The sequence below is a fragment of the Euwallacea fornicatus genome, chromosome 16, assembly GCF_040115645.1.
Source record: "Euwallacea fornicatus isolate EFF26 chromosome 16, ASM4011564v1, whole genome shotgun sequence".
Classification (NCBI taxonomy): Eukaryota; Metazoa; Arthropoda; class Insecta; order Coleoptera; family Curculionidae; genus Euwallacea; species Euwallacea fornicatus.
The window spans coordinates 2,229,020-2,243,873 of NC_089556.1; the positions used below are offsets into that span (position 1 = coordinate 2,229,020).

At 32.0% G+C, this 14,854-nt stretch overlaps 1 protein-coding gene and 2 long non-coding RNA genes across 3 annotated transcripts; 1 reads left to right on the forward strand and 2 right to left on the reverse strand.

The window, feature by feature from the left end:
- Nucleotides 1–5,488: 5,488 nt before the first annotated feature.
- LOC136344007 (uncharacterized) lies at nt 5,489–9,423 on the forward strand. Its single transcript, XR_010732893.1, has 2 exons — nt 5,489–5,633; nt 7,540–9,423. It is a non-coding gene; the product is annotated as an uncharacterized lncRNA (long non-coding RNA).
- LOC136344008 (uncharacterized) lies at nt 5,824–6,432 on the reverse strand. Its single transcript, XR_010732894.1, has 3 exons — nt 6,309–6,432; nt 6,087–6,250; nt 5,824–6,030 (listed from the first exon to the last, which is right to left on the reverse strand). It is a non-coding gene; the product is annotated as an uncharacterized lncRNA (long non-coding RNA).
- A 570-nt stretch (nt 9,424–9,993) lies between the features above and the next one.
- Nucleotides 9,994–12,917, reverse strand: LOC136343998 (twist-related protein 2-like). Its single transcript, XM_066291027.1, has one exon. It carries the CDS (start codon nt 12,820–12,822, stop codon nt 12,130–12,132), a length of 693 nt encoding a protein of 230 aa, XP_066147124.1. The 5' UTR covers nt 12,823–12,917; the 3' UTR covers nt 9,994–12,129.
- Between the last annotated feature and the right edge of the window lie 1,937 nt (nt 12,918–14,854).

Consider the following 14,854-nt stretch of genomic DNA (forward strand, 5'->3'; position numbering starts at 1 on the left):
CCACCAGATGAGTGGTCGCTGATACGAGGTCAGCCAATTCAAGAAATCGAGTTTTATTTAATGTTAATAGAGCTTCTCTTCTACATAGGCAGAAGTGCGCTTCTGATGGACTTGCATGATTTGTGGAAATTATTGAATTTTAAGGCAATTAATTTTTTAAGGTCTTAATTGGATATCTAATGTCGAACCCGGTACGAAATCAGTATCATTTATGGAAGTATTTTATGGAAGTTCATGTTATTCTTCGGTGTGCATGGAATTTCACTTAAATCTTAAAGAAAACTATAATAAACCTTTATTATTTTTGCTAACTTTGCTGATTGACGTTTACGGATATATTATTAATTAACTCGTCACTTCTATTTCAAACAATGGAGAGAATCGAAAAATATTTTATTTTATTTTGATTCCAACCGGCAAGTGATGTAAGAATGGGTGTTTATCGGCTAACTTCTGAACAATATTCGATCAGGAAGTACGATGACTGAAGTTCTGCTTCATTGGCATGGGAAAATGAATAGAATCAGTCTTCCGTTCATATCAACAGCCAGGCACCTCATGGTAATTCTAAAAGGAAGTAATGATTAACGAGTATAGAAAAAATATAAATTTTGTATTGAATTCAGTTTATTTCGACATGAAATTTTTATTGGGGCTTCACAATACCAGAGAACTGGTTCTTAAAAGTAGTTGGTCCCAGTCGCGAGTGTTTTTGAAGCTTTTTTAATTACAGTGAAAGTCGAATATAACGACGGCGAAGGGACCGAGCAAAAAGGGTCGTCATATCCGGTCCTTGTTACATCAACATTTTTTTTTTGGTTAAAGAAGCATAAAAAACACGAAAATTTATTTTAAAAATTCAAAATTATAACAGAAAAATAACAGCTTTTAACTTATTTATATTTACATATGTATTTGTGTCAAATGTGCATTTTGAAAATAATTTTTTTGGGATTCGCCTATAAAGCTGCTAAAGCTACGGCTTTTTAAAAGATATCGGCCACTCCTTGAATGACTTTTCAAAGAAAGCCGACACCGGCAGCTAACTACCAAGAATGTCTTTTTTGCGGACGGTAAAAGCGACTTTTTTATAATGGGGTAAATGCAAATCCAACCAAACCTTTGAATTTCCATCGCTATATGCGACTTGTCGCAACGGACGTCGTTTTTTTGCGACTCTCAATGTATTTAGCTGCATATTTCTATTTGTTGAGAAATAAATATATTTTTTGATTGTTTATTGAAAAAACGATATTATGCTTGATTGCCAATATGACGAACGAAAATATCCTTGGCGCTACACAAGCTTTTTAAGTATTCTAAAATGATTTTTTTTTTCGATTAAAACAAATGAGTTTGAAATTGCACCACTGGATAGATTCGCTAACTTTTATCTGAAAAAATAACTAAATATGTTGCTCTCAGCCTTATCTAATTTTTCATATAAATTTTATTTACTTTTCGATGCGTCTTGCTGGTCTACTGATACATTATCAGAATAATGCAAAATTAGAAATCCAACAACTTTTTTTGTTGAATATGCTTCGATTAAAACTCAATTTCCTATTGTCATATGATTCTTCAATAAATAAAATTTTAATTTCTCTCAAGGAAAACGTTAGGAAATAAGGGCTAGAAAGCAGGGGAACTTCGTGCTTGCCCTACCAGAGTCGGTGTGTTTATTTTACTTGTTGAAAGCCATCTCAAATTACGAGATATGTTTACATTCACTGGATTTCCAGTAGCGCGATATAATATACAGACCGGCATGTATATGGAAAAACTGACAGTTTATTTGTCTTTTAATATTCTGACACCAACTTGCCGCCTCCCCCTCTTCGTATCCAGACATTTGAACATACCGCAACGACTTCAACTGCTTTAAATCTTTGGAGATTAAAGCTAAGACTATACACTCGTAGTGGCTTTAATAGCAGAGAGTCTTTCATTGATGATATTAATCACTAAATTGTGTTAACCAACAACCTGATTTACTCCCCGACCATACATCTAAGCCAAGTTAGACGTTCGAAACTGACAACATAATAACTTTGTGAACTGATCAAACGCACTCATTTCGAGAAAATTTAAAGACGTCCAAGTTGGGGAAATAAGAAAAACGAGCAGTATATTTTGAGCCGATTGTCAAAGCAGAATCGTAAACGTCTTCCTTCACACGCAAATGGGCCAATTAAATCGTGTTTATGGCAGGCTAAATTCGTAGTACAGTGTAGGGCTTGAAGCTTATTCATTGTCTTTCAACAAGCATTAAGCACTTAGATTAGATAACGCATTTGGTACATAAAACAAACACATAAGATCCAGAAATTTTACCTTTGTCACTGAGAATAAGTGTGATCGGGAAAAGATATTGCGTGTAGATATGCGTGGACAGTTCCAGAAGTATCCGCCTGAAAGAGATGGCGATTTTTCATTAAAAAAAAATTACCTATATTACAAAGAAATAACATTAAAAGCGTTATGTTTAAAATTTAAATGTGCTTATGGTTGTTTCGGAGCCGTTTTTAGTGAACCTTTTTAGAGATTTTATCATTATGGAAAAAATTTGTCATTGATACGCGATTCAATGCTTTCATTTGAAAGGTCTTTCTCCATTCAGCATCAAAACGGAGTTAAATTCTACTTCTGGTCCTTCGTTAACAACTGTAAAATATTTTAGACGCGGTGATACCAGCTGTCCAGTGAATTTCGCAGTGGTCCCTCCGATGACACTCCAGATAAGACCACTCCAGATATTGTGGTGAAAATCCACAAAATTGTACTGAAAATCCGTCAACTAAAATTGCACGAATTACCAGATATGATGGGCATTTCAAAAAGTACTGGACATCGCATTTTGACCGAATAATTAGATGCGAGAAAGCCGTGCGCAAAATCCATCAGTCTGATTTTGAACTTTTTCCTTGACCACCCTATTCGTCCGATTTAGCAACCTCAGATTTTTTTCCTATTTCTAAACTTGGAAACATGACTCAGCGAAAATAGATTTGCCAGTAATGAAGAAGTGGTGTCCGAGGTTGATGACTATTTTGAAATATTCCAAATTTCTTATTATAACCAGGATGTAGAAGCAATAGACCATCGCTGAGAAACTTGTGTCAATATCAAAGAAAACTATGTTGAAAAATAATGTAGTATTTTCAAATTTTCTTTCTTAAGATGTTAAGTCTGGTACTTCAAAGACCATTCGCGTACAATAATGAAGTCAAGGAATTCAATTATTTAAATAAATATAAAAAGATTTTGTTGGAGTGATCCCAAATCCGAGCATTATTCAAACAATATTTGTCATTTTTTAAAAATTTTAACTTGCCCAACATTGTACTTCTTAAGGCTTAAATTACTCCGTTACTTTTTAATATGTTCTAAAGCTTAACTCAATTTCAGCTATAGAAGAAAGAGACCATAAATTATCAAAGGAACACTAATAGAAGTTTTAATCTAAAAATGTTAAAAATTAATTTAAAATAAACCTTCTAAAATTAAATATAGTTTAAATGGCATCACACAAAAGACGAAATTCTTTCCACAAAAATTAAAATATTCAAATCGTTCCAGTAGACAAAGGTAACGTTGCAGTCATAATGAACTGTGCTACCTACGAGCAAAATATGAGGATCTTTTTAATTATGGAAATTAAATTTAATTAAGTAAAAACTTTACAGAAGTATTAGGAAGAGAAATTATATGTAAAAAAATTTGTTCATTTTAGTTAACTGTTCATTTTCGTTTTTTTTTTTTTGAAGATGACCACAGATTTATTAGGAAACGTTAATGAGTGTTCTCGTTTAAGCCCTTAATAAAGAGTAAATGCTAATCCCACTTACTTTTACCTGCGAATTACCACTGCACACAATAAATACTGTACCTTTACACCCCTTCAACTACCCCAAATTGTATGTGTTGTATTATTTCCAAATAGCTTAACAGAACAAACTGGTTCAGCCATTTACGTTGATCTTTAAAAATGAATAATTGAATGAGTTTTATGCAATTTATTTTTGAAGTTTAAACAAAATAATAACAATTTTTACCGCGTCAATAGCAAAAATGAATGCTTGATTTAACCAAATTTATAGTACTAAGTTTGCCATATTATAGATGTCGGTATTCTTTTACTCTTTTTAGAAGTACTAGTAAACGCATACAATTCTTGCCAACCATATACACAAGAACAGTTATAATTCACTTATTGACAACGATGGGCATAGAAAATGTGATGTTATTTTTGTACCTCTCAGCTAAACGTATACAGGGTGTTTAAAAAGTACGCGGCAATATATAAGAACGTGATAGTTCCGGTCATTTTATGAAACAAAGTTCCTATAAACATAGATTCGAAAATGTATCGTTTTCAAGATACAGGGTGTTACTTTTTCTTTTAAATAACGGCCCTTGCAAAAAAATTAAAATATCTTTTGAACGATTTTCAAAATTTTTTAAAACCATTAAAGCATAAAATATTCTTAGGGATTAAGGGAATAAACCCTTGTATTTTTTGAAAATGTTTTTCTACGATAAATAGACATGCAATAAAATGGTTCTCATTTTTTATATCGTAAACGACGCAAGATATGACGAAATTGCAAGAAACAAAATTTGTATTTTCAGTTGCTTCTTCTTAAAAAAAATATCGAAATATAATTGAAGTCAGTGGCGGACATTCTTTTGTCAATAAATTTGATTATGGTATACTTCTCTGAGATCACTAGATTTAGTAATTTTAATCTAATTAGGGCCAAATCAGCCTCTTATTACTACAAACAGCGCACTAAATTTATAACAAAACGCTTAAAAGATATTTGAAATATTTTTCAAAAATTGTTATGTAAAAAAAACTACACTATATATTTTAGAAACAATACGTTTCCAGAGCTATTTTAATGAGAACTTTTTTTCATGAAATAATCTGAAAATGCACTCTCTTAAATATTACCACGTCTTTATTAAACATCCTGTATAATGCGAAATAAAAATAATAATCTTGTAACTCCCATTAAATCAATAAAGAGTTGCAAAAGGGTATTTAAGTAAAATCTTATCATTGTACACGGTATTCCAAATTTGAGCTGCATTATTGGAATTTTAAACAAATATAATGAAAGATGATTAAGCGAAGGCAAAATTGTAAATTTTTCTGTGGATTAATATGTCTTCAAAAAAACGAAAAAATATTGAATATTTCTAGAATTATTCGAGAAAAAAATGAAAAAATTTAAAACTAATTTGATTTTCTGTAACATATTTGTATGTAAATATATTTCAAAATGTATTTCATTTCATTGTAGACGCATTTATCTACTATGAAGGGTGATTTAAACAAATTCTATTGTTTTAGTGTATGATTTGTCAAATTTTTTTAATACATATCTTTTAATATAATTTTAATTCCTCCTCCTCTACTGATTACATGAAAAATAATTATCCTGTATTGCTGATATAATTTTATCACTTACTACAAATAACTATAAGTGTACAGTTGCTGGTTAATCCATGTGGCAAATATGAATTGCATTAACGTTTAATATAGTTGAATAAATATTGGACCTAACCTGTTTTGCTGGAAACAAATTTGTAAGGGTATAACGGGTATATGTAACTTAATACAGAAGGTAGGTGATAATCTAGATCATTCTCCTACTTTCTTTTTATTTTTAGATACAGTGACTCAAAGTGAAAATAATACACCTTATAAGTTGATAGATTTTTATTCATAAATTTATATCTGAATTTATTACTGATTTAGAACTGATTCCACAAATTTTCGGATGTAATTGAACGGTATCTTTTCCCATTCTTCCATTAGTCTTCCTTTTAGTTCGTCCTTGTTCGAAATCTTGTGTTTTTTCATTTCTGTGTCTAATTTGGCCCAGAGATTTTCTATCACTTTAATATCTGATGATTGGGGCGGAGTCTTAAGTACACAAAGACAGTTATATAGCAACCATTATTTATCTACATGGGGTGTGTATTTCGCATCATTGTCTTGATAAAATGCAAAAGTATTTTCTACAATAAATTTTTCCACATTATGTTTTAATTTTTGTTGTAACATGTTAATATACTTGTGTTTGTCCATTATTCCGTCAATAAAATCGAATTACCCTGTACCAACACTGGACATACTTCTTCGCCCTATTACCCTCTTAATGCCGTGTGTCACAGTAGTTTTTTAATTTTATTCTTTAAGCTCTTCACTTAATTTTCTCCAAGCATATCCACGCCCATCCTGTTTAAATAAATTAAATTAAATTTCATCAGCAAATAGAATTGTATGCCAAAATCACCAATCTTTACTCAAGTGTTCCTCTGCAAACACTATTCTAATTTTTCGATTCTTTCCACTAACGAATGGTTTTTTCCTGGCAACTCGACCATGAAGATTGTGTTTTCGTAAAACAATTATTGGTGTTTCCGGATCAACTTTCTTATTTAAATATTTCTCAATTCTAAGAGTAAGTTTACGAGCACTTACTGTAGAATTTAATTTCACTTACCTTACAATCCATCATTCGTCAGCATCAGTAAATATCTTTTTTTGGTCTTTTTTTCTTTGCTTACGATTCTACCACCTTTCTTGTATTTTTCTACAATGTTTTAAAGTGTCGCTGGACTTTTTTTCGATGATTTCGGCGATAGTTCTTATAGATTTTCCTTTATTATGATGGGAAACAGTTAACTCGCATTCTTTTAAAGTTGTGTGCCTACTCATCCTAAATACAACTGTGTTATCCACAATAAAAAAAAATACTAGGTCTGTACTCACGTAAAAACCTTCGCATTTCAATTCTCAAGTCTTAGGTTGCTAGAAATCGTATCTTCAGCAATCTTTGGTATCATCGTCGGCACTTCACAGTCATTGCTGACGAATGAATTTTTCACATTGAACCAAATAATTCTGCAACAAAACATTAATTAAACCTTATTTATTTGAAAAAAACAATTGTTACAAGTATAACTTCATATACCTTTATAACTTAACTTCATATTCATTAATTCATAACAGTTGCTAAATCAACTGAATGTTTAAATTTCAATAAAAAAAACACCATAAATAAATTAAAATTACTGTTTATACGGTACGTCCTTTTTTCTACAATGAAGCAAATTCTTAAAATCTTTATTTATTTATGTGGTTATTTATTTATTAAAAGCTGTTCAATCGTTCATTTAACCTATTATTTAGGATAAGTAGATATCAAAATATATTATAGAAACATTTATAATTATTTGTTAAGTTGCAGATACAAGTTTATGAATAAAAATCTATCAACTTATGAGGTGAATCATTTTTACTTAGAACCACTGTATATGCTCGAATAGGCCATTTTTGATAAAAGAAATCGATTGTAACGATTATTTACATTTTAAATCTTTAAATTATCAGTTATTTCCTTTTAGATGCAAAGGGGAATTTGTACTTTAATTATTATTTTCCTTTGTCATTTATTGACTTTATTGCTATATGTAACAAAATTATTATCAGTTAAAGTAATTATTTATACTAATCATTTATAGAAAGCAATGGGAAGAGAGCTATTAACGTACGTAGCTATGATCGGTGTTGTTGTTGCTACAATATCTAGTGCCAATTCCTTTAAATGTGAGCAATACCTAACGACAACATCATACATGAGCAGAGAACTGAAAGAAGATTGTCTTAGTTGCATGAGATTTTATATGCATAATGAAAACCTTAAAGGACTCAGTTGTGAAACGGACGAAGTTTTGATAACTGATAATTTGTTCAAATTTTTTGAAAGGAAATATGGAAAATATAAAGCTTTTAGAATTCTTCAGATTCCTCCTACAAATTTTATGACTTCTTGTTCACAAACACCTACCATAATTAAATTAACAATGTCTAAAATTTCCCTGCAAACCATATCCCCATTTTTTTTTTGCCCTTTGGTAAATTTATTTCAAATAGATCTTAGTTATAATCTAATCACGTCTTTAAACAGTTCGTTCTTTATCCACATAAAAAAATTGCAAACACTAGATTTATCTCACAACAATATTTCAACGTTAAATGACCCATTCAGTATGCTGCGTGATTTATTTGAAATCAATTTGAGTTACAATAAAATTCGCTACATTTCAGACAATCTTTTCCAAAATCAGACATTTTTAACCAACCTTTCACTCAGTAATAATCAAATCAGTAAATTTGATTATTCGTTTCAACATTCGTTTCATTATCCTATAGATTCAGTCGATATAAGCTTTAACAGAATAACATCATTCAAGTTAGTTGGGCTTGTAAAAAAACTTTCAATTAGTAATAATCTTCTTAAAACTTTGTTAGTTAATTTTACCTTAGTCACAGAATCAATAGATTTAAGTTCGAATCAATTAATCGACTTCGGAGAATATTCAATATTGAATGCAACTGACTTAAGGTACCTTAACTTAGGCAATAACAACTTGTCATCCCTCCCTACTAGTAGTTTTCGGAACTTGCAGCATTTAGAAATTTTGAATATTTCAAACAATCTGCTTGGCAAAAGCAAATTTGGTCCAAATGATAATTGGATTTCATTTTTTCTTTTTTTCGAAAATCTAAAAGTAACATCATTAAATAACAATTTATGGATATGCAACGACTTAAAAGAAATATATTTTATTCTGAAATCAAAAGCTGTTTATGTTGATAGTGGAGAAGAGCACATGAGACCCAATATACATGGTATTGCCTGTACACCAACACACGACAATGGTCTTATAAATGGGTCTCTCACTTCCTTCGAGGTTAATTCGGATATCGTCAGTGAATTAATGAAAGAAATCTGGAAACGTTTGGAAAATATCACGAAATTTCAAGATCTAGAAACGAATGTCGAGAATCAAATAAATCAATCTCAGAGTGCAATATTAAGTAAAATCGACGATCTCGAGTCAAAAGTAAATAAATATAATTTATCTATTAATTCTTTTCAACAAATTGTTTCTAAAATTGTTTCACAAATGATCGAGTTGGAAGGTAAAACCATTTATAATGGATCTTCATTAGAAGTTGATAAAAATGCTGAAGAGTATCGAGAAATAAGAAAAAAACTCGAACTGCTGAAAACTACTTTGGATTTACAGAATACTGAAAAAGAGAAATTAAAAAATAATGAAGTTCTAGATAAAGAAACATATAACAATGTAGCTAAATTGTTGCTGAAATCGATTAATGCAGGATCAAAAAGTGTTGCGGGGGAAATTATTGAAAATATATTGTTAGTAGTTATAATTTTCGCCCTTTGTTGTATTATCTATAATATTTATATGTTAAAGAGGAATAAGATAACACTTAGAGAAGAATTAAATTTGATGTAAAATTGATTATTAATTTTTGGATCACAAATCCTTTAATATGTAAATACCTATTTAGTACATTTATTTTACGATGAAAAATATATTTTTTTATTTCCTAATATTAACCCAAGAAATTCTGTATTCATTCCCGCTCGCTCCCAATCATTAATGGCCAAACCATTGACCAAATTATCTGTTTCCTGTTGCTTAAATGAAAAATCGAGCACTACTAAAAATAAGCTCAATATTAATGGTATCCTGCATAACTCAATTTTCCACAAATTTTCCAGGAATTGAAGAAACAAATTATTTCAGACACAAAAACCAATGCAAAAATATTAATGCATCAAACTTAAATTAATCTTGGCTGACGAGTAGCTTTTCTATCGAAGACAAAGGCCCTCATTATATCCGTTTTAAGTGGCTTCTTGTAAAAATTCAGTGCATCCAGTTCAGTGATATTTAGGAAATTTTGCGCCAGAATGATCGTCTTTACAACGACTCGTTTGAAGTCGTTGAATAATTTGAATAAAGAAAGCATTGTGTGTGCAAAAAGTAAATATATGGCCAACGTTATTTGCTAAAATCGGATTTAGTTTTAGGGGAGCAATAATACTCAATATTAATACAAAAATACTTCATTTTCAACAAAAATAATAAATATTCGTATATTCTTACAAATGCCCGGTGAAAGAAAAAAGGGTTTCGAAAACTCACTAATAATCAGAAAAACAATACAGAATAATTAAATAAGTACAAAAACATTCTTATCTTTTTAAAATCAAAACATTAAATTCTAATGATACTACGGATAAGTTATATTAATGCTAAAGTAATGTACAGCACCATAATATAAGATACGACCTTATACAACCAAAGATAAAATATAAATGCATCGTGAAACAGGAGAAGCCCTCGAACAAAAAAAAAGGAAATTAACGAAGTATAAAAATGAAAAAAGACACAAACATGCCAACAGCTGCACGAAATGGTTCTCAAGGTATCAAATTTAGCTTTTTTTATGACTTATGACATGACTTAAAATAGTTTTAGGAGCTAAGGCTAATCTATCTAGATCACAACAGAAGGGGTGGAAGAAATGTCTCCTACCAAGTTATTATTTGTACTAAATCTAATAAAGTTTATGCCACAGGGAAATAATTTAAAAATAATTAGAATTACAACACCTTTGGTATTATTCCACCTATTTTAAGATATAAATCAACAAAAACCCTTTATCAGAAAAATTATAATTTTTTGTTTATCGTGTCTAAGCACCATTTTATTGTATTAAACGCACTGGCGCAAAACATGTCATCAATTTAACATATCTACTATTTATTAGACGTATTTTACTCGATAAAGTAAATGCTCCAAAAGTTAATTTTTTTAGTATTTGAATGTCTATGGTTATCACCAATAAACCGATCAATTAAATTTTATACATCAAAAAGATTGCACAAATTGCAATAAGTTTGTCATCATCAGATCATAAGCAAGTTGGAATGCAAACATTTTTTTTTTTTTGGAAAACGTGTTGTACAGCAATTTATGAAGTGCGTTCGTTTTAACGGTATTATATGAAAACGCATTTTTAGGAAAACAAGTTAATTTAAAACATTTTAAAATTGACAGAAATAATGTGTCGGCACGCCAATAAATTTTTGCATGTTATCAATATTTGTCCTAAAACTGTCAATTCTGTATCGTCAAAAGTACGGACATACAATTTATAAGTTAATGTGTGGATTGTGTACCAAAATTGTCTTTGACTATTAAAACTCTTATTTGCTACCACTGTGTAGACCTCATGAAATCATATGCAGAGCTTTCTACCCCGCACATATTCCCTTTATTATATGAGGCTAAACGCAGTTGTGACGTATCAATCCTGTTACCTTAAATAATGCATTAGGCTCTGGATGCGGTTATCATATATATGATATCTTATGTATGCATACCAGGGAAAAAAGGTGAAATGATACGCAACTGTCCATATTCGATTTGGGTCATAGATCGATTGGAATAGTGGTGGCAAATTGCAAAAAGTTTAAATAGACAAAATGGAGCTTTTATTTTCGAGATTTAATGATAATATTTATGCTTTTTTGCTCTTTTGATCGTTAACTGGACCCTACTCTGAACCGTTACAAATACCTTCATTTCGAGCTTTAAAAATTGCACGTTTATTTCGCACTCTGATAATTGCACTCTTGCTTGGATGAAACATTTGCTAAATTTGCATAACAAGACGATTTGAAACAGAGCTATAGAGCTTCATCAAGCTTTCACGCGGAAGTCTCTAACTGTAATAATAATGAACTTAGATAGAGGTTTGGAGACGAACTATATTTCCATTTTTTTTAGCTTTTCTGGACAAACATAATAGTTATGGGTTTATTTTGCCAGAGATTTGCTTTTGGACTGCATATTTCTGATATTATAAATGTGTGAGAAAGTACGTCCGTTTGTGAGTTTTTTGTCTGCCTAAGTCAAGAGTGGTAATTATACAACAACTTTATCTAGGAGATAATTTTTACGCAAATCAAAAGGCTAGGCAGGGATCTGCCCTTATTTAACTGTTTTCATAGAAATGATCCTATTGGTAAAGTTACCTAGACGTTGATTTTTCGGCACTTAATGTTTAACTTACACACAAGTAACTAACAAAGACACTAATCTAACGAAACCAGCAATATCTATTTTATATACAAAATCTTTGGTCGCAATTTCCCTGCGTTTGCTCACAATGTGCAAAATTATTTATCGAATCTAATTGACGTAACACTTAATTTTTCTTTACACTTATTGAGGGTTTAGATCACCCTCCATTCTCCACATGCTAAAAGCCCGGGAAAGTTTCTCGTGAGCGGTGTAGGAGCTCAAAACGTCACTATCACCAGGACTTTCTGAGGATGTCGACAATACATGATAAAGGAAGTCTATATACCTGGCTGCTAATTTCAATGTTTGAATTTTAGATAATTTATCCGAGGGCAACGTTGGAATGCTCTTTCTCAAAGAGGCGAAAGCTTCGTTCAGGCTTTGCGTCCTCTGCCTTTCTCTGACATTAGCCATTACCCTTTGATTTTGTATTTCTTCGTACGTCTGAGGAGTTTTTCTTCTGGATTTAGGCCTCCCCAACACAGAATTCTCGTCATCCGAATCCAAACTTTTTCTCTTCCGTCTGAAAACTCTGGTCTTCAGCAAGGGCAGTTCTTCATCTTCCGGTTCAACTTTAATGAAACTTCCCTGATATTGCATGTACCTTGAAGCGTAGTTGTCCTGCACCCTGTATTCGTCGTAATATTTCGGTGGCGTGTAATGGGAATGTGACATTGGGGTGGAATAAACGTTGAAAGCACTTTTACCTTCCTCCGTTTCAGGTAAAATGAATTTATCATCAGAGTTCGTTAAATCCGTTAATTTACACGAGGAATACTGTTCGTAATCGGATGAAGATGACGGAGACAAAGGCTCGATGCGACTATTATACATTTTTGAGAATTTCTATATTTAAAACTATATAACTCACTCGACGCAGGTATAATCCACCGAAAGACAGTCAAGTTAACACTGGATGCTCCCACTGTCTGAAGTTCTCCCAGTAAACGAGAAAGAAGATGCACGAGATGAGAGACTTCCCACCAATGAGATGAGAGATCATCCCAATCTCCTTGAGTACCCTTTTCTGTCTCTCTTAAAATCGAAGCTAGTACTATCTCTTTTTCCCGATAGGATTTACCAATTTCAGGTCTTCCCATTGAAGTTTTAAGTATTTCCGATATTTCTCGTTGTTTGCCTCCGTTTTAATGGTCTGTGGTAATTTTTGGTTTTGTAGTAGGGTCTAGCTGCGAAAACATACTCGGTTTGAATGAAAAATTTTGGGAAAGTGCATTATTAAGTTTTTTGAAAACTGCTCTGCAAATGCAACTAACTTGCAGTGAAAGGGGGGATATAGAAACAACACATACGATAAATATAGAGGTTGATCTATGACTTTTCTCAGTGTTAACTAATAAAAATCAGCAGAGTTAAGTAGAATTGCGTAATTCCATAAGACGACGATGTAGAACGAAGAAACTTGGGGATGAAGTGTAAAGGAAAAAAGCAGTTTTGATGATTTTTATTTCTCATAATTTCCCCACTTTTCCTCACTATTAACTAACCAAAAATTTGCAAAATTGAGTAGGAAAATTGCTGCGTAATTTCGCAATTGGAGGTTTAACATAAAAGACATTATAGGGTAATTGAGGTTGTAATCTTAGACGTGCATGTTTAGATCCGCACACCTGTGCAACAATCAATGGCAGAAAATGTGCTGATATTCCGTAATTTTGACGTAAAAGCCATCTCAGCCAGCAACTCTTATCTTACACCAATAATCAGCGGGGCAACAAAATGTTTTAAAATATAAAATTCTTCAAAAACACTCCCCCAACAAATCGAAAAATTCCCCTGTATAATGTGTTGCGGATCCTGTATTATACGATTCTGATTTTTCTTCAATAAAATTGCAATTTTCCTGGATTTTACGAGCAACTCTAGCCTACACAACAATTTTTCTATCGTATAATAAAAACAAATACAATAAATTCAGACTACTGTGAAACATTGTGAATCAACTTCTTATTTGTGCAATAAAAGAAAAACAAACCAAATTGCCAACAATGGGAATTTCAATCCAGACCAAATCCTACGAGTTATTCAAAGAAATTCCTCAGATCTGTTTTAAAGTCTATAGAAACCAAAGACTTTCTATATAAAATCACCAAACGAGGTTTCTTTACGACATATGTAGATGGGAAACTACGGCACATTCTGGGAAAACGCGGCCAGCTGGTTTTGAACAGGTGTCCACAGATGCGTGCGTGGGTTCTTCAGAAGAGCACTTTTTGCCTCAAACAATAAAACAAATAGACAAAATCCATGGTGATCCAGGCTGATATGGAACACTCCACTTTCACCGGTGGTGAACGATGAAAGTCTCCCGCTGAGACGTTTTATATCTCGACGTGTCTGATAAAGTACCGCCAAGTGCCATCGTCAATGGGGGTTCCCATATGCCAGGAACATTTTCTTATAATAATTTGCATTCGAAGCGAACTAAAAAGGATCGTTTTCTCTTATACGTGTCACATTGTGTCTAAATCTAAGTGAAATAATTGATCATAACTCGGGTTTGAAGCTGTTTTTTGCCCCTCGGAGCTGTCAGAAGTGATAATTTAAAGTTAAAACGGAAATTCGTGAGAAGGGCCGAAATAACTTATGAAATATGAGTCTGTTGGAGTCTTGAAATGAAGTCGTTTAACATTAATTATTGGTATTTCAGTCAAGTTAATGCATTTTGCTTTTGCTGATTTATTTTCTGAGTCATAGGGGAATGTGCCAATTTCGACATCAGGAAGAATTCCTGTCGAGTGTGTTTAAGTCGCACCGGCGCTGCCAGAAATTTCGTGCTCTAGTAGAGGCAATTTGGAAACCCGCTCGTTACGCCACTGGTTTCCAACGACAAATTCGAATGAATAAT